The sequence below is a fragment of the Sturnira hondurensis genome, unplaced genomic scaffold (assembly GCF_014824575.4).
Source record: "Sturnira hondurensis isolate 20B ecotype Veracruz unplaced genomic scaffold, ASM1482457v3 Scaffold0005036, whole genome shotgun sequence".
Taxonomy (NCBI): domain Eukaryota; kingdom Metazoa; phylum Chordata; class Mammalia; order Chiroptera; family Phyllostomidae; genus Sturnira; species Sturnira hondurensis.
The window spans coordinates 38,262-66,220 of NW_028077667.1; the positions used below are offsets into that span (position 1 = coordinate 38,262).

General features: G+C 39.9%; 1 protein-coding gene across 1 annotated transcript; it reads left to right on the forward strand.

Annotated features, from left to right (window-relative positions):
* The first annotated feature begins 15,105 nt into the window (after positions 1-15,105).
* Positions 15,106-16,041, forward strand: LOC118987122 (olfactory receptor 8B12-like). The gene has a single exon (XM_037046170.1). The coding sequence runs from the start codon at positions 15,106-15,108 to the stop codon at positions 16,039-16,041; it is 936 nt and encodes a 311-aa protein (XP_036902065.1).
* The last annotated feature ends 11,918 nt before the right edge of the window (positions 16,042-27,959 follow it).

Genomic DNA, 27,959 nt, shown 5'->3' on the forward strand with positions numbered 1-27,959 from the left:
CATTGGTACTTTAATAGGTATTGCATTGAATCTGTAAATTGCTTTGGGTAGTATGGACATTTTGATGATGTTAATTCTTCCAGTCCATGAACACGGTATATGTTTCCATTTATTTGTGTCTTCCTTGATTTCTTTCTTCAGTGTTGTGTAGTTTTCTGCATACAGGTCTTTTACCTTCCTGGTTAGGTTTATTCCCAGATATGTTATGTTTCTTTTTCTATATGGAATGGGATTTTTTTCTTGATTTCTGCTTCTGCTGCTTCATTGTTGGTATACAAAAATGCCTTTGATTTCTGGATATTGACTTTGTATCCTGCTGTTTTGCCAAATTCATTTATTAGTTCGAGCAGTTTTTTGGTAGAGGCTATAGGATTTTCCATGTACACTATCATGTCATCTGCAAACAGTGCCAGTTTTGTTTCCTCCTTTCCAATTTGGATGCCTTTTAATTCCTTTTCTTCTCTGATCGCTGTGTGTAGAACTTCCAATACTATATTGAATAGAAGTGGTGAAAGTGGGCAACCTTGTCTTCTCCTGATCTTAGTGGAAAAGCTTTTAGTTTTTGCCCATTGAGTATGATGTTGGCTATAGGTCTTTCATGTATGGCGTTTATTATATTGAGGAATGCTCCCTCTGTTCTCATTTTTCTGAGTACCTTTATCATAAATGGGCATTGTACCTTATCAAAAGCTTTTTCTGCGTCTATTGATATGATCATGTGGTTTTTGTCTTTGCTTTTGTTTATGTGATGTATTACACTTACTTATTTACAAATATTGAACCATCCTTACATCCCTGGGATGAATCCCACTTGGTCGTGGTGTATGATCTTTTTGATGTATTGTTGAATGTGATTTGCCAATATTTTATTGAGGATTTTAGCATCTATGTTCATCAGCGATATTTGCGTGTAGATTTCTTTCTTGTTGTGTCTCTGTCTGGCTTTGGAATTAGGATGATGCTGGCTTCATAAAAAGAGTTGGGGAGTTTTTCCTCTTTTTGGATTTTTTGGAATAGTCTGTGAAGAATAGGGGTTAGCTCTTCCTTTAAAGCTATGTAGAATTCTCCTGTGAAACCATCTGTTCCAGGGCTTTTGTGTGATGGGAGTTTTTTTTATTACTTCTTCAATTTCATCTGTTGTTATTGGCCTGTTCAGGTTTTCTGCTTCTTTTTCATTGAGCTTTGGAAGATTACATTTTTCTAGAAATTTGTCCATTTCACCTAGGTTTTCAAATTTCTTTGCATACAGTTCTGCATAGTAATTTCTTACACTCCCTTCTATTTCTGCAGTATCAGTTGTAATCTCTCCCCTTTCATTTCTGGTTGTGTTTATTTGGGTCCTCTCTCTTCTTTTCTTGATGAGCCTACTTAAAGGCTAGTCTATTTTGCTTATCTTTTCAAAAAGCCAACTCCTGGATTCATTGATCCTTAGAATTGTGCTTTTCGTCTCTATGTCATTTAATTCTGCTCTGATTTTGGTTATTTCCTTCCTTCTACTTGCTCTGGGCTGTCTTTGTTCTTGCTACTCGAGTTGTTGCAGGTATCGGGTTACGTCGTTTGTGTGAAACGTTTCTATCTTCTTCAGGTAAGCCTGTGTTGCTATGAACTTCCCTCTCAGGACTGCCTTCACTGTGTCCCATAAGTTTTGGGTTGTTGCGAGTTCATTTTCATTTGTTTCCGGAAACATTTTGATTTCTTCCCTAATTTCAATCTTGACCCATTAGTTTTTTGATAGCATGCCATTCAATCTCCATGATTTTGGGTGTTTTTGGTTTTTTCCTTTGGGGTTGGTTTCCAATTTCAGTCCCTCGTGATCAGAGAAAACGCTTGGTATGTTTTCCATTTTCCTGAATTTATTGAGAATCGGTTTGTGTCCCATCATGTGGTCTATCTTTGAAAATGTTCCATGTGCATTTAAAAAGGTTGTGTATTTAGCTTCTTTGGGATGGAGGGCTCTATATATATCAATTAGGTCCATTTCTTCTAGGGTGTCATTTAATGCTGCAATATCTTTGTTGATATTTTGTTTGGGAGATTTGTCCTTTTTTGACAGTGGTGCGTTAAAATCCCCTAGTATAATTGTGTTGCTGTCAATATCTTTCTTGGTGTCCTCTAGGATTTTCTTTATATATTTGGGTGCTCCTATGTTGGGTGCATATATATTTATGATGTTAATGTCTTCTTGGTGGATTCTTCCCTTGAGGAATATGAAGTGACCTTTTGGGTCTCTCTGTGGCCCTGTTTTTGCAGTCTATTTTGTCTGATATGAGAATTACTACCCCAGCTTTTTTTTCTTGTCCATTCGCTTGGACAATTTGTTTCCATCCTTTCACTTTTAGTCTGTGATGGCCTTTTGACCTGAGGTGGGTCTCTTGTAGGCAGTATATTTTTGTGGGTCATGCTTTCTTAACCATTCAGCTATTCTATGTCTTTTAATTGGTGCATTTAATCCATTTATATTTAAGGTTATTCTTGATAGGTAGTTATTCATTGCCATTTGTGTACCTGTGTTCCTCTCCATCTGTCTCTTTTCCTTCCTTTCCTTAAAGTAGCACTTTTAGTAATTCTTGTAGAGCTGGTTTGGTGGAGGCATATTCTTTTAGACTTCTTTTGTCTTGGAAGCTCTTTATTTGGCCTTCTATCTTGATTGAGAGCCTTGCTGGGTACAGTAGCCTTGGTTGTAGGCCTCTGTTTCTCATTACTTGGAATATTTCTTGCCATTCTCTTCTTGCTTGGAATGTTTCCATTGAGAAGTCAGTAGCCAACCTTATTGGGTCCCCCTTGTATGTTACTTCCTTTTTCTCCCTTGCTGCCTTTAGGACTCTCTCTTTGTCCTGGAGTTTTGCCATTTTAATGATGATGTGTCTTGCAGTAGGCCTCTTTGGGTTTCACCTGATTGGTACTCTCTGCGATTTTTGGATTTGTGTGACTTTATGTCTCCTCAACTTAGGAAAATTTTCCGTTATTACTCTTTCAAGTAGGTTTTCTATCCCTTGTTCTTCTTCTTCCCCTTCTGGTATTCCTATTATTCGGATATTATTATGTTTCATGTTGTCTTGCATTTCTCTTAATCTCTCCTCATTTTTTCTGATTCTCTTTTCCATTACTTGGTGTGTCTGGGAGATTCTTTCTACCCTGTGTTTGATCTTGCTTATGCAGTCTTCTGCCTCATTGATCCTACTGTTCATACTATCTACTGTGTTTTTCAGTTCAGAAATTGTATTCTTCATTTCCTCTTGGCCTTTTCTGATGGTTTCTATTTCCTTTTTCATGTTGGTATAGTTTGCAGAGAGTTCATTGTAGCTCCCCTGTAGTTTCTGGTAGCTCGTAAGCTCTTTGAATTTCCTGATAACCAGTGCTTTGAATTCAATATCTGATAGTTGACTTGCCTCTATTTCATCTAACGTTCTTCTGAGACTTTCTCCTTTTCTTTCATTTGGAGATTGTTTCTTTTTCTTCCCACTGTTTGTGTTGCTCTTCTTTTTGGCCTCAACTTCTTATATTCATCTGTTCTGGTTCCCTGGGTTTATGGTGTGGTCTTCTGTGGTAGGATATCTGTGAAATGCAGTGGTGCAGTCTCCTTCAGGTATCTTGGTGTTCTCTGCTTCCACCTACTCCTCTTGTTGGTTTCCAGCTGGTCAAACCTTTTCTTCTGGTCCAACTAGCTGAAGCAGCATGAAGGGCTGTTAGTGTGGCCTTTCTCGTGTCTTGGTGAACTCAACTGGTCTTTCCAGTGCCATCCCAAGATCCAGACTGGCACTGCTCTCCCTCACCCAACTCATGAGCAGATTTTTCCCCAGGCTTCTCAGCCCTGGCCTGGTGTGAGGGCACATGCCCCCAGCCAGGGTTTCCTGGTCTCGCAGGCTTGGCTGCGGACCCTTCCCAGTGCTGTGGCTGAACACACAGGGGAACTCACGATATTTCCAAGCTAGCAGCCGCAGCCTGATTCCCAGTGCTTCTCAGTCAGCGCCTGGCTGGATAGGGATAGAACTGTTGGCTGGCTCTCTTCCAGGGCGCTTGCTAGCAGCCAGAGACTCGCAGGGTCTGTGGCAGACCAGGCTGTGACCCCGCGCTATAGGGAAGCACGGGCAGCTCTCAATTCTGCCAAGCCGGCAACCGCAGCCTGACTCCAAGGGTTACCAGAGCTCTCTGGTTTGCTTCCCAATGCCCACTCCTCTCTCTGCCACTACAGGCAAACCAATCTCTCCTGGTGTTTTCCAATCTGTGCTCTGCCAGATAGGGTGGGTGTCCATGACTTGTTCTCTCCCAGGGTTGTTCTTGCCTGCCCTCGGCTCTCAGAGACTGGGGCAGCTGGGACAGGGCCCTGGCGCAGCCCAGTGGAGGGCCTGTAGCCTCTGTGCTGTTCCCTTGTACCTTGTTGATCTGCGGTCATCTCCTCTCCTCAACCTCTGGTCATTCAGTGTCCGCTACACTTTCTGGAGTCCTGCCTTCCTATATGCTGGTTCCCTGTTGGGTATCCGCTGCGCTCCTCCACTGATCAGCCCGGTTTTTCGTTTTTCTCTGTCGCTAGGAGGGAAGCGAAATTCTTTGTCCTACTCTGCTGCCATCTTCCCCCTCGCTGTCCCAGTGGATTCTAATGAATGAAATAAACTAACAAACAAAATAGAACCTGAATCATGGATACAGAGAACAGACTGACACAGAGGGAGTCAGGGGAAAAGGTCAAGGGATTAAGAAAAAAATTAAAAAACTTCATAGGCAGAAGACACTAGGGTTATCACCAGAGTGAAGAAGTGGGGGAGGAATAGAGGGGATAAGTGGTGATGGAAAGAGACTTGACTTGGGGTGGTGAACACACAATACAACACACAGATGATGTGTTATAGAAATGTACCCATGAAACCTACATAACTTTATTAGCCAGGGTCACCCCAAAAAATTCAATTAAAAATAAATTTTAAAAAAAGAAAATGAACTGTGAAAGTCCTTCTTTTAATGCAATAAAAAGATTAGAAATACGTATAATCAAATGGCAACAAATACATATTTATCCACACTAATTTTACATGCAGAAGGATTAAATGCTGCCATCAAAAGACATACAGTCATTTAAGGATAACAAAACAAGGCCCTTCCATGTGCCATTTTCGGATAAAGACTCACACAGACTGAAAGTAAAGGGATGGAAAAATGTCATACATGAAAATGAAAACAAAGGAAAGACAAAAAGCTGTGGTAGCAATACAGTATTGCAGAAAAATAGAGCTTAAAACAAAGGCTATAGCAAGAGAAAAAGAAGGACCCAGCAGCTCCACTACTGGGTATTTATCCAAAGAAATTTGTATGTTCACTGCAGCATTATTTACAATAGCCAAGATATGGAAGCAACATGAGTGTCCATCAATAGATGAGTGGAGGAAGAAGGGGTACAGACATACAATGGAATATGACTCAGCCACCAAAAAGAATGAGATCTTGCACCACAACCACGTGGATGGTGCTAGAGGGTGTAATCCTGTGTGCAATAACTCAGACAGAGAAAGACAAATGCCAGATGATTTCACTTCTTTGTGGAATCTAAAAAACAAAATAAGCAACAAGCAGAAAAGAAAGAGACTCATAAATGCAGAGAATATTTTGATGGCTGTGAAATTAGAAAGTTTGAGGAAAGAGTGAGAAAGGTGAAGGGATTTAGGGATTAGGACATAGAAATTGGTAGTTGTAGAATAGTCGTGGGGAGGGAAAGTACAGCCCAGGAAATACAGTCAATAATTCTGTAGTAACTATGTATGGTGCCAGATGGGGACTAGATTTACTGAGGTGATTTCTTTGTAAGTTGTATAAGTGTCTAATTATAAGGTTGCACACCTGAAACTAACATGATATTGTACATCAACTGTGATTGTAAAGAAAAGGAAATAAATTATATATTTTTAAAAGAAAGTGAATAATAAAGAAATCTTCTATGTTTTTGTCATTTTATTTAAACTGATAATGAACTCTGTATCAGATAGGAACAGCATCAGTAGTTTTAAGTGCAACACATTTTTTTCCTGGTTTTTTGGTTGTTNGCTGTCCCAGTGGATTCTAATGAATGAAATAAACTAACAAACAAAATAGAACCTGAATCATGGATACAGAGAACAGACTGACACAGAGGGGGTCAGGGGAAAAGGTCAAGGGATTAAGAAAAAAATTAAAAAACTTCATAGGCAGAAGACACTAGGGTTATCACCAGAGTGAAGAAGTGGGGGAGGAATAGAAGGGATAAGTGGTGATGGAAAGAGACTTGACTTGGGGTGGTGAACACACAATACAACACACAGATGATGTGTTATAGAAATGTACCCATGAAACCTACATAACTTTATTAGCCAGGGTCACCCCAAAAAATTCAATTAAAAATAAATTAAAAAAAAGAAAATGAACTGTGAAAGTCCTTCTTTTAATTCAATAAAAAGATTAGAAATACGTATAATCAAATGGCAACAAATACATATTTATCCACGCTAATTTTACATGCAGAAGGATTAAATGCTGCCATCAAAAGACATACAGTCGTTTAAGGATAACAAAACAAGGCCCTTCCATGTGCCATTTTCGGATAAAGTCTCACACAGACTGAAAGTAAAGGGATGGAAAAATGTCATACATGAAAATGAAAACAAAGGAAAGACAAAAAGCTGTGGTAGCAATACAGTATTGCAGAAAAATAGAGCTTAAAACAAAGGCTATAGCAAGAGAAAAAGAAGGACCCAGCAGCTCCACTACTGGGTATTTATCCAAAAAAATTTGTATGTTCACTGCAGCATTATTTACAATAGCCAAGATATGGAAGCAACATGAGTGTCCATCAATAGATGAGTGGAGGAAGAAGGGGTACAGACATACAATGGAATATGACTCAGCCACCAAAAAGAATGAGATCTTGCACCACAACCACGTGGATGGTCCTAGAGGGTGTTATCCTGTGTGCAATAACTCAGACAGAGAAAGACAAATGCCAGATGATTTCACTTATTTGTGGAATCTAAAAAACAAAATAAGCAACAAGCAGAAAAGAAAGAGACTCATAAATGCAGAGAATATTTTGATGGCTGTGAAATTAGAAAGTTTGAGGAAAGAGTGAGAAAGGTGAAGGGATTTAGGGATTAGGACATAGAAATTGGTAGTTGTAGAATAGTCGTGGGGAGGGAAAGTACAGCCCAGGAAATACAGTCAATAATTCTGTAGTAACTATGTATGGTGCCAGATGGGGACTAGATTTACTGAGGTGATTTCTTTGTAAGTTGTATAAGTGTCTAATTATAAGGTTGCACACCTGAAACTAACATGATATTGTACATCAACTGTGATTGTAAAGAAAAGGAAATAAATTATATATTTTTAAAAGAAAGTGAATAATAAAGAAATCTTCTATGTTTTTGTCATTTTATTTAAACTGATAATGAACTCTGTATCAGATAGGAACAGCATCAGTAGTTTTAAGTGCAACACATTTTTTTCCTGGTTTTTTGGTTGTTAGTGACAACTGTTTTAATACTCGCAGCCTGATGTCACTATGGAATCTGTCTCTCAGGTCTGTTCTCTGCCAACACTTGGTTAGTATAGAGACAGATATTGGTGGTGTCATGACCCACCCAGTGGCAAAGGTCAGCATGTCTTTCTCTAAGCACAACACCATCAACCATGGCACTTGGTGCAACACACCTGCTCTCATCAAACTCTCTTTATTCAGCACCTATTCACAGGTGGTTGAATTTTGTAGCTATAAGTGTTACAACTGACTATCTTTGTTTGGTAGGTACTCATTCTTATTTTCCTCCCTTCTAAGGCAGATGCAAAAGCTGCTCTTTCTTCCCTCTGGGTCACGAAAACGCTTTACTTCAGCTCACGTCCTGGGACCAGGGACAACATTGGGGTTTCTCAGGTGAATCTGTATCACACAGATAATTTCCTAGAACACAGATTCCAGGCCCCATTCACAGAGTTCTTGATCCACTAGATCTCGGGAAGGACTTGAGAGTTTTTATTAATAAGAAGTTCCCCAGTGACGCCACTCCTGCTGCCTGGGTTGCAACCATCAATAACCGGCATGTTTTACAGCAAAGTAGCAGCCCTGTAGAACTATCCTCTGCTCAGAGGAAATGAGGTGAGGATAGTTTCCCTCACCTCATTTCCTGAGGGAAAAACTCTGAGATTCGTCTTTGACTTGGAGAAATGCAGATATATCACTTTATTTTTCAGTTTTCTTTACTGAGCATTCTGCATTTGAAAGTTTTCTTTCTAAAAAGCGATGGGTTTCATTTTCTCCCCAAATGATTTTCTCCCCCTTTCTTTTGCATGCAGCCTTCTCTACTCTTCATTTGGTTTCCTTCCCACCACTCTTGCAGTGGGTTCCCCAAAGACCCTGAGATGAAGAGTTAGGTGAAAGTGATTTGTCAGGACGCCTCCCAGGTAAACCCAGTGAGAACTCAGAAGTGAGACCCTAGGAGGCTGGGAAAGTGTGTATGGAAGCACCATGTGACAACCGTCAGTGACAGACCACACACCCGTTGCTGGTTCCATGAGACCATAAGGATTTTGAACCAGGGGTTTGTGATGCTGAGAGAAATGGCTGAACCTGACCAATGTTATATTTGGTGCTAGTTCTTGGTGGTTTAAAAAAAAACAATGAGGCTCAGCACCCCTCCCAGGCATCCTGGAGTTGGCAAGTGAGGAAGAGTGAACTGGGGAGGAAGGAACCCCGGAGGCTGCCTCTGGACATACATAAACCAAAACTAAAGTAAACCAAAAGGAAATAAGTTTAAAAAGCATTTCCTTAAGATTATTATGCACCCTACCATGACCTGCTAAAAGAATGGAGCATTGCCTTCTGGTGAAACTGATTAGCCCAAAAGGAGAGAACTGGATTCCAAAGATAGGAGCTGCCTAGTGATACAGACCATGGCAACACGGGAAGAGTGAAGTGTTCTTGTTGAGCTCTCTGGCCCAAACACGTCTCTGTTCTATCAGCTTAAGAGACTTTCAATTTCAAGAAAAGAGCCAAGGATCACTTAGCGGTTTTTAACACTTTGCACGTGGAAGGAGACTTAGGTGAAACAAAGAATGTTGTGAGGCAGTTGTTGTACCACACAGTTCTGTTTGGGTTGTGGGTACCTGTAACATATGCTTGGGGGTGGGGGAGATGTTTCTAGATTTTTGACTGAAAAATCCTGGAAATGATAACTTCAGATGATCTTTCTCAAGTTTTCTGCCCCTGCTTGTTGATCTCCGAAGTACAACTTCAGACAAGATTTTTTCAGACTGTGGGTCACAATTTCAAAGTGGACCATGGCAGCAACTCCATAGGGCAAAACTCTTGGGAAAATCCTAGGGACATCAGCAACAAGAAGATGTCTCCAGCTATGAACTTGACCATTGGATCCAAGGGAAGCACCAGCGTAATCTTGGAGTTGGGCCCCTGTGGTGAAGCAGTGTGGTACTTGTGAGCATATACTATACTATGCAGTTGTGTGTGGAAGTGACATAATATTGCTGAATGTGCACATGCAGACTAGGTAGGATGGCCAGAGTGAGGAAAACAGCATCAGTCAGCTGTCCCTGAGAGGCTGTCTGCAGTTCCAGCCTTGGGAGTTTCTATGCAAGGAGCAAAAATTGACTCTCTAAATAACATACAAGAATATGGGCCAGGACATTAGGGGCAGGGTTTATTGGTATAGGACTCAAATTGTGGCCAGGACAGGCTGCTTTGTACAAGTAGGTGGAGCCTTGTGACTTTATACTGCCCTCTCATTAATGAGGTGTGTTCAGGGGCAGACTGGGGATGAGGCAGGAAGGGGTGCTGTGAGCCCACCTATGTACCTGATGTTGAATGTAGTATGAGTTTACTTAAATGTATGAGAGGTCTTAATTTTGTTGTGTGGGTGGCACTGGAGGTCTAAAACTTGACTGGAACAGTTACCCTAGTGAGGTCTTTATCTTCTTGATGGATTCAACTCTGTTCATGATTTGTGCTTTGAAATTTCTCCTCTAATGGTATTAAATATTGCTTTAGTATGTCTTTTGCCAAAATATTTTAATCACATTTATACAATTGTGTTTGAGACCCCAACAATTCTCTAGAAATGTTGACAAATGCATGAATTGGTAGAGGAAAGATCATGAACTTTGAAAATTGAAGACATAGACTGCCATAGAACACATTTCTTTTCTTTTGTTCTTTTGGTATCTAGGGATCATTTCCTTTAAAAAAATTATTTATTGTTGTCCAATTATAGTTGCCTGCATTTATTTTCCACCACTCCCCCACGCTCCCACTACCCTAGCCAAACGTACCCTCTCCCTACCTTCCACGCCACCCCCAGCTTGGTTTTGTTCATGTGTCCTTTATAGTTGCTCCTGAAAACCCTTCACCTATTTCCTCATTAGTCCCTTCCACCTCCTCTCTGGTTACTGCCAGATTGTTCTAAATTTCAGTGTCTCTGGTTATATGTTGCTTCCTTTTTTCTTTTATTGATTAGGTTCTATACATTTCTTACTATGTTACCTGTTAAACTTTGTGAAAAGTGTATTTCTCACTATGTGATTTTGGGTGACACATACATACTTCAACTTTATTATGTTTAAAATGAAAAAAGTGGTACGGTATTCATGCTTCGTGAGGATTACTTAGCACATGGTGTGTGTGAAGGAGCTTTGTGAACTACAGAGTACATTGCAAGTGTCACGTCTTGCCTTGACTTGAAACCCAGTGAGTCTAGGAGTGGAGAAGGAGCCACTGGTAAAACAGCTGTGCAAAGGTCACCCTTGTGTTCCAATCTCTCAGGCTCATAGCATCCTGATGGTTGGTTCTCAGCAGCACTAATGGGTTGCCTGGATCTAGGGATATGTCTGGTGATGTGATTATTAGTGACTGAAATTTTGGCTCTCCAAGGGAAATGGTACTGCTCCTGATCACCTAATCTGGACATAAATGTTACTAGAAATAAAACCATATATATACATACATACATATATATATATGTAAATTCATGAATAATTTTGATATATATATATATATGGCAAAATTATTCATGAATTTACATGCAGAAAATTGACTGGATAAACTAGCCAAAAATAATCCAACAGAACACAAAAGTAGTTTTGAATAATTTTGAAGTAGAGTTTCACCCTAGGAACATAAATTTGACCTTATATTGAAAAACTAGTTAATATCCTATGTGAAGAAGAGAAAAAAATCTCAAATAAACCACTAAGCCTACATCTACAAGAACTAGAGGAACAACAACAAACAAAGGCCAGAGCAAAGAGAAGGAAGGAAATAATCAAGATCAGGGCAGAATTAAATGACACACAGACTGAAAGAATAATTTAAAGCATCCGTAGACCCATGATCTGGTTTTTTGAAAAAGCATATAAAATTGACAAGCTTTTAACCAGACTCACCAAGTAAAAGAGAGAGGACCCAAATATATAAAATCAGAAATGAAAGAGGAGAAGTTACAACCAATACCACAGAAATACAAAGGATTGTATGAACAGCTACATGCCAAGAAATGGGACAACCTGGGTGAAATGGAGAAATTTCTTGAAACATAGAATCTTCCAAAACTCCATCAAGAAGAAGCAGAAAGACTGAACAGACTGATAACAGCTAGTAAAATTGAAGCTGTAATCAAAAAACTCCCAGCTCACAAAGCTCTGGACCACTGGGCTTCACAGTTGAATTTTACCAAATATTCAGGAAGAAATAACTCTCACTTCTCAAACTATTTCAAAAAATTCAAGATGAGGGAAAACTCTCAAACTCTTTTTACAAGGCCAGTATCATTCTAATTCCAAAACCAGGTAAAGACTCAACAAAGAAACAAAACTACAGGCCAATATCACTGATGAACATAGATGCTCAAATCCTCAACAATACACTGCATATCTGGATTCAGAAATACATTAAAAAAATCATACACCATGGTCAAATGGGATTCATCCCAGGGATGCAAGGATGCTGCAATGTTCAGAAATCAATAAACATAATACTCCACATAAACAAAATGAAGGAAAATAATCACATGATCAGATCAATAGAGGCTGAAAAAGCTTTTGATAAAATCCAGCACCCAAATATCATATAAACGCTCAGCAAAGTGGGGCTAGAGAGAGGATAACTCTACATAATAAAAGCCATATACAAGAAACATACGGCTAACATTATACCCAATGGGAAAAAACTGAAAACTTTCCCCTTAAGATCAGCAGCAGGACCAGGGTGTCCACTTATACCACTCCACTCAAGATAGTATTGGAAGTTCTAGCCACAGCGATCAGACAAAAAAAAAAACACTAAAAGGCATCCAAATTTGAAAGGAGAATGCAAAACTGTCATTATTGTGGATAACATAATAGTATGCACAGAAAACTCTACACTCTCTACCCAAAAACTACCTGACCCAATCAGTGAATTTGGAAAAGTAGTGGGGTACAGGGTCAATATTCAGAAATTGATGTCATTTTTGTACAGTAACAACGAAATATCAGAAAGAGAAACTGGGGGAGGAATTCCATTTACAAAAGGAAAAAAAAAGAAAGTAATAGGGATAAATTTAACCAAGGAGGTAAAAGATTTGCAACAAATAACTTAATCTAGAATATTGATTTCTGTTTCTCTCTGCTTGTATAGGATCTAGTGAACAGTCAAAACAGCTTTAGAGAAGCCTTGGTTTGCTTGAAATGAAACCTTGAGGCATTGGAATTGAAGCTCCCCTGGATACCATCTCAGAAGAGGCAAGGATCTCAGAAGAAATTTTCCTGGTATTGCATCATGGTTACAAGAGCCCTCTGAGATTCTGAAAGGAAACTGAACATTTTAATGAGTCCCCAAGGTCTTTGACCTTGGGTCTTAAGGAGAACATACTTGTGGTGCTTAATTTAGTTTATTGGTAATGGATTGTTTTTCTCTATTTCTTTCACATGTGCAGCAGGATCAACAACAGGGACTGGGATTCGTTAGTGTCACCTGGTCAGTGGACAATTCTCCATGCAAACAGGCAGATGAGGCACCATCACTGCTGAGCTTTAGTGTGGGGAGGGCAAGTCTCCCCTGCTGTGTGTGTACACAGTCAGACACACACACAGGCCCACGTGTGGTGGTTTCAGTCGGACTTGCCTGAAAGATAATGGGTTCTGGCTTTGTGTTCCAATATCATACCATATCCCAAAAAACTTCTGGCCTTAACTCTGACAAAAAAAAAAACATACATAACTCATCAGCTAACCAACTCTCGAACTTCCCCAAACAGAGATTTATTTTTGAATGGAAATTTTGCAATCCTTACTATGTAAATGCCCCTGGCAAAGGGTTTTGAATACAAATTGCCAAATAAAATTTCATAAAACTTTATATCAGTCTCAGCCAAAAATCTACACTGTGTGACTTCTGATTATCTAAAACCTCAGGAATGTCCTTGCCTCTATCCTGTTATTTGATCAGAATTTCCTTGCCCACAGCAATAATTTGGGCTGGAGTACTGTATAAAAGGGTGGGGCAAAACCCTGATTCTTGGGGGAGGTGCTGCATTAAGCCATGACACCCAGCATTTTATTAGAGTAACTGGTGTTATTATTAAGCAAAGGCTTTCCAGGTCTCTCTCAAGTCATTGCTCAACTGTCAGATTCCGCTATTTGAACTGGAATCTCTAACACTTGCCCTTTCAGCCACTCTCCCCTGTATCCTGTCCCATCACCTAGCTTTCCTTTTCTGTAGTACACTTTAATGTTTCTTTCATGTATTATTAGTGGAGGCAAATAGGTCTACCATACAAGGCTATTCTGAGGAATAAACACAGTACAATTATGTATGTGTTTTTCTGGATCTTTCAGATGAGGGCGCTGGGTCAGATACAGAGGTCAGTATACAGTAAGCACTCAGTACAAGAAATCTTTTCCCAGGTGCTTTGTTCTTAATTGTGCTTATAAACATGTACCTGAATGAAAGCAAAGGCCATTAAAAGCCCCGTCAGCCACCATCAAGGGTGTAAACAAACATTTCTTCTTCCTTAGAGAGCAAGGGTCCTGAGGGAGCCCCTGTAACCAGGTCATCGTGGTCCCTAATCCAGAATAACACTCTTCAGTCTCTGGTTATCAACAGATGTTATAAAATTTCTCTTCCATCCTTGGATGCTTGACTGGAGGCTGGGAACAAAGTAGGTCAGAGACCATGTTCTTCAGGTCAACAGGAGAACCAAGACAAACTAAAGGCATTGAATCTTAAAGAGAGAGGCAGAAGCAGAGCAGTCTGAGCTCTGAGTTGTCCCCTTCTTGTCACCAGGGCCATCTGAGTCTCCATGAGAGAGATGGGTGGGTGCCAGCAGAGTCCAGCACTATGACTGAAGGCAGAAGGAGGGTGAGTGCCTGCCTGACCTAGTCTGTGCTATAGCAGAGGGATTAGGGTACAAATACCGAACCCACGAGCCAGAGAGCCTGAGTTCCCCTTATGCTGCCACTTAGAAAGACTGGGACTTGTGCCCGATGTCCTCACCTGTTCAATGAGTTTAATCAAAATGCCCCAGACCACTTAGAACAGTGCCACTAGCATAATTAGAGGTCAGAAAATGTTCTTTTTCTTTTGCATTTAGTTAATAACTTTACCTTAGTACTCCAGTATTATTTTCACATAGCATATGCACAGTCATTCTGTCTAAAGACCCAGGGCAACACAGCCTCATCTTCTTGTTCTGACCCGCACTGAGCAAAGGTGGAAGGTCTAGGGCAACTGGCTTCTGCTTCCCAACAGCACTGCAGAGAAGGACCCAAGTCACACCAAACTCCATCCAGGGCTGTAGAGGTCAGGCAGTACCAGAAGAAGGTTACTGCTAGGTTGCAGGGTCATCCCAGGAGACCTTTTGGGACATTCTCCTCGGTTGGATGCGCCCTTACTCTGGAAGCAAATTTCGCCAGCCAACAGTTAGCAGGATGGTTGAAGCCACGCGGGGACCACAAGAACAGAGATGCAGGAAGGAGGGGATGCTATCTCAGCTTTAAGTTCCACTCCTCCCTGTTCAAACACCACTCTCAGGAGTTGATTGTTTTTCTCTCTGTGTGTGAGAATCTCTTTTCTTTTTCCCTCCCAGACTGTCCCAGAGGAAGATGGCTGCAGATAACACCTCCTCTGTGACAGAGTTTATACTCACAGGCTTAACGGACCAGCCAGGGTTCAAGCTCCCTCTCTTCTTCCTGTTTTTAGGCTTCTATGTGATCACCACGGTGGGGAACCTGGGCTTGATAACATTGATTTGGCTGAACTCTCACCTTCATATTCCCATGTACTTTTTCCTCTTCAACTTGTCCTTCATTGACTTCAGTTACTCCTCTACCATCATCCCCAAAATGCTGATGAGTTTTGTCTCAAAGAAAAACATCATCTCTTACTCAGGGTGTATAACTCAGCTCTTTTTCTTCTGTTTCTTTGTCATTTCTGAATCCTTCATCTTGTCGGCAATGGCATATGACCGCTATGTGGCCATCTGTAAACCACTGTTATACACGGTCACCATGTCTCCTCAGGTGTGTTTATTTCTTTTGCTGTGTGTCTATGGGATGGGGGCTTTGGGGGCTTTAGCTCATACAGGTAATATGCTGTTTCTGACCTTTTGTGGAGAAAACCTTCTCAATCATTATATGTGTGACATACTTCCCCTCCTTGAGCTCTCCTGCAATACCTCTTACATGAACATTCTGGCAGTCTTTATTTTTGTGGCCTTTGGCATTGGAGGATCTATTTTGACCATTTTTCTCTCTTACGGCTTCATTCTTTCCAGCATTTTACACATTAGTTCTACTGAGGGCAGATCCAAAGCCTTTAGTACCTGCAGTTCTCACATAATTGCAGTTTCTCTTTTCTTTGGTTCAGGAATTTTTGCATACCTTAAACCACCTTCTATTATACCCCTTGACAAGGGTAAAGTCTGTACTGTGTTCTATACCATTGTTGTGCCCATGTTTAACCCACTAATCTACAGCCTGAGGAACAAGGATGTCAAATTAGCCATGAAGAAAACCTTGGGAAGAATAATTTTCTGTTGAAAGGAATTGGAAATTGAGAAAAAGAATAATAATTTCATAATTAGAGTGTTGTTATTATTTTATCATCATCATCATTAAGGAATTCAACCTTCATGCTTTTGTATTCTATATTTAAAGGAAATTTTAACTCTTTCCCAAATGGATTTAATCTCTCACCATCACTGCAACTCTTCCTTCTTTATTTTATGATAATCTTTGCAGTCATACAGTATGCAATATTGAATGGGGCTTCAGAATAATTTCATTTGGTCCTAAAATATAAAAACTACCTGATGGCAGAGCCTGGACTGAAATCCCAGCTTGAATCTCAATTCAGGTTGTTTTCCTTTATTCCATGTTTCTTTGCCTCATCTTTTTGGAAGATACTATTTCACATGTTAGTTGACCTAGTACATCTTAAGTAAAAATGGATTGACAGTAATTTCATGCTATTGCACAGCATAATTTTAATACATCACATTTGCAAGAGAATAGGACATGAAAAATTTTGTTGAGTAGGTCTTGTGAAAATGACAAGTCAATGTACGATGAGTTTTGTAGTGTGTTAAATGGGTACTGTGTTGGGTTTTTCAGAAGACAAGTGTGGTGACCACTGACTTGCTAAGTGGAGCGCCGGGGATGTGGGTCAGGGAATTAGGACTTACAGGGGAGAGAAATGGAATTTTGAAGGGTAGAAAGATGCCGAATGGAGGCATCATATTATTTCAAGATTGAGATAGAATTTGGAGTCTCATTTCAAGGGTTATCTTGGTTGTGGTCCAAGGTCAGTGGGAGCTGCGCTATCTGATCTGGTAGTCTCTAGTCGTGTAGGGTATTGAGCAATTGAGATGTGGTCATCCAAATTGAGACATACTGTAAGTGGGCAAAGTAAGTGTGATACACACACCCAATCTCTGAAGAATATGAAGAACATTCTCATGGGTACTTTTTTACTTGATTACATGTTGAAAGGATAACATTTTGAATATATTGTGTTAAATAAAATATGTCAATAAAATGAATGTATCTGTGTATTTTTAAGGTATCTACTAGAAAGTTTAGAATTTATAAGTGGCTCGCATTATATTTCCATTGGATGACACTGGTCTAGAGGATGTAACAGAGCGCTAGCTGGCCCCAGATGCATGTTCATCTGCCAGGCAGCACCAAGCTGTGGCTTATGAGGAGAGGCAAATGCTATGGAATTTTCAGGCATTGCAGATAGCCTAGAAATTCTAAAAAAAGAGGCATATGGATAAGAAATGGTGATCTCAGGATAAGTTCATAAAGCCACCATATTATGAAGTCGGAAATAGAGCTTTATTTTAAAAATTAAAAGAACATTTTTCATCTAAACTCACTATTGTTGGTAAAATTTTATTGAGAAGCAATGACAAATGAAGTGCTGGGTGAAATATTTTGACTTACAGGGATGTTCCTTAGGAAAGTCCACTTCATTAGGATGTAGGGGAAATTTGAATAACTGTTGAGTTCTGCCTTTCGATCCTGTTCATTGCTGCCAGAAAGAAAAGAATAAGCTTATGAAGGGAGGATTGAGACTAAATGAAATACTGGGCCGAGCAGAACTAGTGCCACTGAGAGTGGTTGGTAGGGGACATGACTGTTTCACCTGAGATGGACAGCAATGTGAACATTTTGTCATAGGGTGTGGTGGAGTGTGATATTGTTGTTACAGAATTACATACTTACTATTTTAAAATTAAAATTTTTATGTAATAAAATGGGTATTTTTTGTGCTGTACCCTCTGGGTGCCTGAACTTAGGGAACCTTGAATTTAGGAGTTGGGGTGGGTGTATTGAATATGCTGTTCAATGTAGATCATGAAAGAATACAGAAAACTCCTTTTGGAAATTTTGTGCCCTGACTTTTATATAGCAAAGTGCACAAATCTTAAGTGTATAGCTCATTGAACTTTTGCACATGAATATGTAACCACAACCTAGATCAAGATGTGCAACATTTCCATCTACTTTCTAAAGTTTCCTCTAGGCATCTTTCCAGTATATACAACCTGCCCTCCATGCCATCCCCTGCAGCTATCCACTGTTCTGACTTTGATCATTGTAGAGTGTTGTCTGTACTTAAACTTCATATAAACAGGTACTCGATTGTTTCTGGCTTCTTTTCTCCTCATAATGCCTGTCGTGTACATGTATATTGCAGTATGTATGGGTAGATTATGTTATAGTGCTGTGTAGTATTCCATCACGTGAATATCTTTTTAGCCTGTTAATAAATTTAGCCTGTTTTATTTTTTAGCCTGTTAATAAATGAAATGGTTTCAAGTTCTTGCCTATAATTGATAAAGCCTTTAGAAACATTTTGCATGTGTATTTTGATTGAATAAGCAAACATTTCTTTTGCATTATACTTATATGTGGATATGCTTTTGTGCAGATTTTATAAACATCACTGTTTTCTAATGTTTGATTCTATTTGCATTGCTATCAACAATGTGTGAGGATTCTAATTGTTTTATATACTTGTTAACCCTTGGTACTTTTATTTCATCTCTACTTTATCCCATATGCAAAAATGTATTTTTATTCTGGTATGGACAGTGGAATGCTTTTCTGTTGAACTTTCTTTCCTGATAAGTAATGATGTTGGGCACCTTTTTACATATTTACTGGCTGTTTGGATATCTCGAAGTGTGGATATCTTGAAGTATGGCACAACTCCCCAAGTTTTTTCAGGTCAACTTCAGTATCTTCTAGAATTGTTTTATAATTTTTTTCATCCATTTGAGCACATTGTTATTATACTCATGCATGGAAATTTTATTTTACTTTTGCAACTGTAACAAGAGTTTTCTCTTTCATTGTATTTTCATATCGTTATTATTTGTATGTATCAATTCTATGCTAATTTTATACTTGGGAAAATAAATATTTTTTGTAGAATTCTTTCCAGGATATTCTTTCCGGTTTTCCAAATATGTAATAAATTATTTCATTTTTAAATATATTTTATGGATTATGCCATTACAGTTGTCTTATATCCCCCCCTTCATTCTCCTCCACCCTGCACACCCCCTCCCTCAGCATTCCGCTTTCTTAGTTTATGTTCACGTGTCACAAGTTCTTTAGATTCTATATTTCCCATACTATTTTTGCCCTCCCCCATACCTATTTCCCTCTACTGTCTATGCTACTTATTCCCTTTACCTTCTCCCACATTCTCCTCCTCCCAGTAGCCTGTTTTAAACCCTCCATGTGATCTTCATTCCTATGGTTTGGTTCCTGATCTAGCTGTCCTCTTAGTTTGCTTTTGTTTTCGGTGTGGTTGTTAATAACTGTGAGTTTGCTGGCCTTTCACTGTTCATATTTTTTATCTTCTTTTTCTTAGACACATCCTTTTAACATTTCATAGAATAAGGGCTTGGTGATGATGAACTCCTTGAATTTGACCTTATCTGAGAAGCACTTTATCTGCCCTTCCATTCTAAATGAAAGCTTTGCTGGATAAAGCAATCTTGGATGTAGGTTTTTAAATTTCATGACTCGGAATACTTCTTTTCAGCTCCTTCTTGCCTGTAAGGTCTCTTTGGAGAAATCAGCTGACAGTCTGATGGGAAGGCCTTTGTAGGTGACTGTCCCCTTATCTCTTGCTGTTTCTAGGATTCTCTCCTTCATTTTAATCTTGGCTAATGTAATTATGATGTGCCTTGGTGTGTTTCTTCTTTGTTCCAACTTCCTTGGGACTCTCTGAGCTTGCTGGATTTCCTGGAAGTCTATTTCCTTTGCCAGATTGGGGAAGTTCTCCTTTATTATTTGTTGAAATAAGTTTTCCACTCGTTGCTCTTCCAATTTCCCTACTAGTGTCCCTATAATGGAATGCTTAGAGGTGTCCAGGAGGTTCCTAAGCCTCTCCTCATTCTTTTGAATTCTTGTTTCTTCACTCTTTTCTGTTTGGTCATTTTTTCTTTCTTCTGGTCCACTCCCTTGATTTGAGTTCCAGTTTCCTTTCCATCATTATTGGTTTCCTGTGCATTTCCCTTCATTTCACTTACTTTAGCCTTCATTTGTTCCTCTAATTTGTGACTAATGTCAACCAGTTTTATGAGCATCCTGATCACCAATATCTTGAACTATGCATCTGATAGGTTGGCTATTACTTGGTCATTTAGAGTTATTAGCTCTGGGGCTTTGAGTTTTAATTGGGCCCCAATGTTTTGGTCTGTTTGCACCTGTTACGTATGAGGGGCACAGCCCTAGGTGTTCACTAGTTTTGGGCAATTCAGTCACTAGGTTGTGACACTGTATATGGGGGCGGGGTCAAAGAGGGGCAATCGTGGTCCCCTCTGCCACTTCCCTCAAGCAGCTGAGGCCTGGGAGGTCTGTTTCACTGCTTCCTCCTTCACCTGGTTTATTGGCGTGCGAATGTGTGACCGCGGTCTGCCTGCCACCTTGCGCCCTCACTGGGTCCGTCCATTGCCATCCCGCACCAGGGCCTGCCAACCACCGCCTGCGTTACTGGGTCAGTCTGGTCGAGTTTTCTGGGCCATCCTGCTCCGCCCGACGCTGGCTCCACCCCTCCTAGGAAAACAGTTCGTTGTCGTTGGACTCCTGTACATTCAGTTTTTTGTATTTTGTTTGTGTTTTGTTACTAAAACTTTGTTGTCTTTGAACTTGGTTGTGTGAGGAGGCACAGTGTTTCCACCTACACTTCCATCTTGGCCGGAATTCCACCGTAACAAAGTATTTTATAATTAAAAATAATTTTACCTCTTTTCCTCTAATTTGCATGCCTCTTATTCCATTTGCATCTATAACTACATTTTCTAATACTTCATTTAATTCATTGTTAAATAACACTACAGACTGTAGTCACCTTCATGTTACTAGTTCTAATTAGGAATGCCTCTAGAGTTTCCTAATTAAGTTGCTGACTTTTTGTTTCAGTCGTACATACTTTTCATCATCTTAGAGAAGTATCGATCATTCCCAGATTCAAAAGTAAGTATTTTGAAAGCATGAAAAGATGTTGAATTCTGTGAACTTCTTTTCATCTTCTTTGGAATTTGTTCCCTCAAATTTTTGTTTTCATTCTTAGATCTTTAAACTATCCCTACCGTCTCTTGTACATTTAAATATATGCAAGTATGCTTTTACCCTTAGGAATTCCCTTTCCTTTTCCCTTCCCCTTTTCTGTCCAAAATGAAGAGGAGTAACCAGTGCTTCTTTTTTCTTTGCATTCATAGTCTCGTGGCTATTTTTGTATATTATTTATGCAATTTTTGCCCATGTCTCCCTTTCTACCGCAGTGTTGTAGTGTAGCACCCCTATTCAGATGCACTTATATTTCAAAACCTGACCAATCAGTGCCCATGAGATTTCACATGTGATTTTCAGGGCATCCCTGAACCTGAGGTTCAGCTCCTATTTTTGTGACTTTGTCTTTCTTTTTTAAAAGAATATATTTTATTGATTATGCTATTGAAGTTTTCCTAATTTTTTGCATTTACGTCCTCTCCATCGTGTACCCCGAAACCACCCAGCATCCCCCTGCTTTGTTCATGTCTATTGGTTATACATACAAGTTCTTTGACTTCTCTATTTCCTATACCATTCTCTTTTTTTAATTTTTTTATTTATTTTATTTTATTTTATTTATTTATCTTAGAGGGGAAGGGAAGGAGAGAGAGAGAGAGAGAGAGAGAGAGAGAGAGAGAGAGAGAGAGAGAGAAATATCAATGTATGGTTGCCTGTCATTCGTCCCCTGCTGGGCACCAGGAACCAGGACCTGGCCTGCAACCCAGGCATGTGCCCTGACTGGGAATCAAACCACGATTGTGTGGTTCGCAGGCCCGCGCTCAATCCACTGAGCTACACCAGCCAGGTACTATACCATTCTTAACCTTTCCCTGTCTATTTTATGCCTACCAATTATGCTTCTTATTCCCTGCACTCTTCCTTTCCCATTCTGCCTCTCCGCAGCACTACTGGAAACCCTCCATGTGATGTCCATTTCCCTGATTCTCTTCCTCTTCTAGTTGTTGGCTTAGTTTTTGTTTTTATTTTTTCAAAATGTTCAGTTGTTGATAGTTGTGAGTTTCTTGTCGTTTTACTGGCTGGTGGAGCTCAGTGCATTCTGCACCAGACTATGAACCAGTGTATTGCTGGTTTGATTCCCAGTCAAGGAACACACCTGAGTTGTAAGCCAGGTCCTCAGTGGGGGACACTTGAGAGGCAACCACACATTGATGTTTATATGACTTGATCACTTTCCTGAAATCTAGGCATCAGGCCACCAGGTGGAAGGAGTCACTCTTTCTGACCCAAATTTGAAGGTGTTATGCCCTCTGTAATTTTTCAATGTGTTTGAAGCTTCAGTTATGCAAGATGAATAAATCCTAGAGACCTGATATGCGATGCAAAGCCTCTAGTTAACAATATTGTATTGTACACTTACAAATTGTTAAGATGATAAATCTCATGTTATGTGATCTTACCACTATAACAAATCAAACCAAAACAGCTAAGACACCCATACTAGGAACATAGCATTAAAAAGCCCACTATATATGATGTCATTGTTATGAGAAAATGCATAGCATTATTTAAGAAAGTGAATTTTAGGACAAATTGCATCATTCAATTAACACCAGGTTTTAAAGGAAATTTTCCACAGTTCCTGGGAATAATTTGATTCCTGTATTCTTTTTAAAATGTAGTAATTCTGGAAGTATGGAATAATAAGCGAATAAAAGTGTGAATGATTCATATAGTGACCTTCTTCCTTGCACCTGTGGAAAGGAGTATGGAGTTGTCTCAGAAAAGTCAAAGGTGGAACTGCCTCATAACCCAGCCATTCCAAATCTGGCAATACATCCAAAGAAACACAAAACAACAATTCATGGAATTTCTGCTCCCTGGGTTTGTTGCAGCATTATTTACAATTGCCAAAATATGGAGGCAGCCCAAGTGTCCATCAGTGGATGAGTGCATTATAAACCTGTGGTACATTAACACAATGGAAGACTACTTGGCTGTAAAAAGAGGGAAATCTTAGAAATTTGGGAGAGCATGGATTGACTTGAAGAGTATTAGGGTAAATGCAATCAGCCAGTCAGAGAAAGACAAATACCATGTGATTTCACTCACTTGTGGATTCTAATGAATGGAATAAACTAGCAAACAAAATAGAAGCAGAATCATGGATACAGAGAACATACTGACAAAGAGGGGGTTGGGGAAAAGGTCAAGGGATTAAGCAAAACAATAAAAAAACCCTCATAGGCAGACAACAGTAGGGTTATCACCAGAGTGAAGAAGCTGGGGGAGGGAGAGAGGGGATAAGTGGTGATGGAAGGAGACTTGACTTGGGTTGGTGAACGCACAATACAACACACAGATGATTTGTTATAGAAATGTACTCATGAAAGCTACATAACTTTATTAGCCAATGTCACCCAATTAATTCAATTAAAAATAAATTTTAAAAAAAGAAGAAAATAAAATGTGAAAAGGTCTTTAAAGAATAAAAGGTTAGAAATATGAATAATCAAATGGCAATAAACACATATTTATCCACACTAATTTTACATGCAGAAGGATTAAATGCTGCCATCAAAAGACATACAGTGGCTTAAAGATAACAAAACAAGGCCCTTCCATGTGCCATCTTCAGATCAAAGACTCACACAGACTGTAAGTAAAGGGATGCAAAAATGTCATATATGACAATAGAAACAAAGGAAATACAAAAAGCTGTGGTAGCAGGACTTATTGCAGAAAAATAGACTAAACAAAGGCTATAACAAGATACAAAGAAGGACACAGCAATTCCACTTCTGGGTATTTATCCAAAGTAATTTGTATGTTCACTGCAGCATAATTTACAACGGCCAAGATATGGAAACAGCATGAGTGTCCATCAATAGATGAGTGGAGGAAGAAGGGGTACAGACATACAATGGAATATAACTCAGCCACCAAAAAGAATGAGATCTTGCACCACAACAACATGGATGGTTCTAGGGGGTGTTATCCTGTGTGCAATAAGTCAGGTAGAGAAAAACAAATGCCAGATGATTTCACTTCTTTGTGGAATCTAAAAAACAAAATAAGCAACAAGCAGAAAAGAAAGAGACTCATAAATGCAGAGAACATTTTGATGGCTATGAGATTACACAGTTTGGGGGAAGAGTGAGAAAGGTGAAGGGATTTAGGGATTAGGAAGTAGAAATTGGTAGTTGCAGAATAGTCATGGAGAGGTAAAGTACAGCTCAGGAAATACAGTCAATAATTCTGTAGTAACTATGTATGGAGCCAGATGGGGACTAGATTAATTGAGGTGATTCCTTTGTAAGTTACATAAATTCTAATCATCGGGTTGCACACTTGAAACTAACATGATATTTTACATCAACTGTGATTGTAAAACAAAAGGAAATAAATTATATATTTTTAAAAGAAAGTGAATAATAAAGAAATCTACGTTTTTGTCATTTTATTTAAACTGATAATGAACTCTGTATCAGATAGGAACAGCATCAGTAGTTTTAAGTGCAACACATTTCTCTCTTGTTCCTTTGTTATTAGTGACCACTCTTTTAATACTTGTGGCCTGACATCACTATGGCATTTGTCTCTCAGTTCTGTTCTCTGCCAACTCTTGCTTTGTGTAGGGACAGATATTGGTGCTGTCATGATCCACCCAGTGGCAAAGGTCAGTGTGTCTTTCTGTAACCACAATATCATCAACCATGGCACGTGGTGAGACACACCTACTCTCATCAAACTCTCTTTATTCAGCACTTATTCACAAGTGGTTGGATTTTGTAGCCATAAGTGTTACAACTGACCATCTTTGTTTGGTAGGTACTCATTCTTATTTTCCTCCCTCCTAAGGCAGATGCAAAAGCTGCTCTTTCTTCCCTCTGGGTCAGGAAAACGCTTTACTTCAGCTCAAGTTTTGGGACCAGGAAATATATTGGTGGTTCTCAGGTGAATCTGAATCACACAGAGGATTTGCTAAAACCCGCATTCCAGGCCCTGTCCACAGAGTTTTTGATCCAGTAGGTCTCGGGTAGGGCTTTGACTTTTCATTAATAAGAAGTTCCCCAGTGATGCCACTCCTGCTGCCTGGGTTGCAACCATGGAGAACCAGCATCTTTTACAGCAAAGCAGCAGCCATGCTGAACTATCCTCTGAGCACCTCATTTCCTGAGGCAAAAACTCTGAGATTTTTCTTTTGACCCGGAGAAATGCTGATATATCCTTTTATTTTTCAGTTTTCTTTACTGAACATTCTGGATTCTCACCATTTTTCTTCTAAAACATGATGGGTTTTGTTTTCTCCCCAAATATTTTTTCTCCCCCTTTCTTTTGCGTGCAGCCTTCTCTACTCTTCATTTGGTTTCCTTCCCACCACTCTTACATTGGGTTCCCCAAAGACCCTGAGATGAAGACTTAGGTGAAAGTGATTTGTCAGGAATCCTCCAAGGTAAACCCATTGAGAACTCAGAAGTGAGACCCTAGGAGGCTGGGAAAGTGTGTATGGAAGCACCATGTGACAACCTTCAGTGACAGACCACACACCCGGTGCTGGTTCCATGAGATCATAAGGAATTTTCAGCCAAGAGTTTGTGATGTTGAGAGAAAGGGCTGGATCTGATTACAATGTTGAATTTGCTGCTAGTTCTGGGTGGTTTAAATAAATAGTGAGGCTCAGCTTGCCTCCCAGGCATACTGGAGTTGGCAAGTGAGGAAGAGTGAGCTGGGGAGGGGGGAAGCCCAGGAGGCTGCCCTTGCACATACATAAACTAAAACTAAACTAAACCAACACAAATAATTTTAATAAGGATTTCCTTAAGATTATTATGCACCCACCCTGGCTGGTGTAGCTCAGTGGATTGAAGGAGGCTTGTGAAGCAGGGTGTCGCCGGTTCTATTCCCAGTCAGGGCACCTGCCTGGGTTGCAGGCCAGGTCCCTGGTGGAGGACACATGAGAGGCAACCGCACACGATGTTTCTCTCCCACTCTTTCTCCTTCCCTTCTCCTCTCCCTAAAAATAAATAAATATTAAAAAATTATTATGCATCCTAACATGACCTCTTAACAGATTGGAGCATTGCCTTCTGGTAAAACTGATTAGCCCAAAAGGAGAGAACTGGATTCCAAGGATAGGAGCTGCCTGGTATTACAGACCACTGAAACACGAGAAGAGTGAAGTGCTCTTGTTGACCACTGTGGCCAAAGCTGATCTGTGTTCTATCAGCTTAGGATACTTTCAATTTCAAGAAAATTGAAAAGAGCCAAGGATCACTAAGGAGTTTTTAACACTTTGCACGTGGAAGGAGAGTTAGGTGAAACAAAGAATGTTGTGAGGCAGTTGCTGTACCACACAGTTCTATTTTGGTTGTGGGTACCTGTAACATATATGCTTGGGAGTGGGGGAGATGTTTCTAGATTTTTGACTGAAAAATCCTGGAAATGATAACTGCAGATGATCTTTCTCAAGTTTTCTGCCCATGCTGGTTGATCTCCAAAGCACAAGGGTTTCAGACAAGGGTTCTTCACATGGTGGGTCACAATTTCAAAGTGGACCATGGCAGCAACTCCATAGGGCAGAACTCTTGGGAAAATCCGAAGAACATCAGCAACAAGGAGAAGTCTGTAGCTATGAACTGGACCATTGGATCCAAGGGAAGCACCAGCCTAATCTTGGAGGAGGGCCCCTGTGGTGAAGCAGCGTGGCACCTGTGGGCATGTGCTATGCAGTTGTGTGTGCAAGTGACACGATAGTGCTGAATGTGCACATGAGGACTAGGTAGGATGGCCAAAGTGAGGACAACAGCATCAGGCAGCTGGCCCTGAGTGGGTGTCTGCAGTCCCAGCCTCGGGAGTGTCTATGCATGAAGCAATAATTTAGTCTCTAAATAACATACAAGAATATGGGCCAGGACATTATGGGCAGGGTTTATTGTGTATAGGACTCAATTGGTCATCAGGCCAGGCTGCTTTCTACAAGTAGGTGGAGCCCTGTGGCTTTATACTGCCCTCTCATTAGTGAAGTATGTGCAGGGGGAAACTGGGGATGAGGTGGGAAGGGGTGCTGTGAGGCTGCCCATTTACCTGGTGTTGAATGTAGTATGAGTTTACTTAAATGCATCAGAGGTCTTAATTTTGTTGTGTGGGTGGCACTGGAGATCTAAAACTTGACTGGGACAATTACCCTAGTTAGGTCTTCATCATGACGGATTTAACTCTCGTTCCTAATTTATTCCCATAAACTTCTCCTCTTTGGGTATTAAATTTAGCTCCTGCCACATGACTTTTGCCCAAATATCTTAATCACATTATTACAATTAAGATTAGGACCCCAAAAATTGTCTAGAAATGTTGAAAAATGCATGAATTGATAGAGGAAAGATCATGAACTTTGAAAATTGAAGACATAGACTGCCATAGGAAACATTTATTTTCTTCTGTTCTTTTGGTATCCAGGAATCTTTTCCTTTTTAAAAAAATTATTTTATTGTTGTCCAATTACAGTTGTCTGCATTTATTCCCCACCACCCACCACCCCCGACCCTAGCAAAACCTACATTTCTCCCTACTTTCCATGGCACTCCCAGCTTTGTTTTGTTCATGTGTCCTTTATAGTTGATTCTGAAACCCTTTCCCTATTTCTCCATTAATCCGTTTAACCTCCCTCTGCTTACAGCCAGATGTGCTTAATTTCAACGTTGCTGGTTATATGTTGCTTGCTTTTTTCTTTTGTTGATTAGGTTCCATGCATTTCTTACTATTTGACCTGTGAAACTTTGTTAAAGATCCATTTCTTACTGTGTGGCTTTGGGTGACTCGTACATGCTTCAACTTTATTATCTTTAAAATAAAAAAGTGATACAATCTTCATGAGGACTAATTACACATGGTGTGTATGAAGGATGTGCTTTGTGAACTAC

What these genes read in the sequence shown, in the direction of transcription:
- LOC118987122 (XM_037046170.1), top strand. Translation starts at nt 15,106, where the DNA reads ATGGCTGCAGATAACACCTCCTCTGTGACAGAGTTTATACTCACAGGC.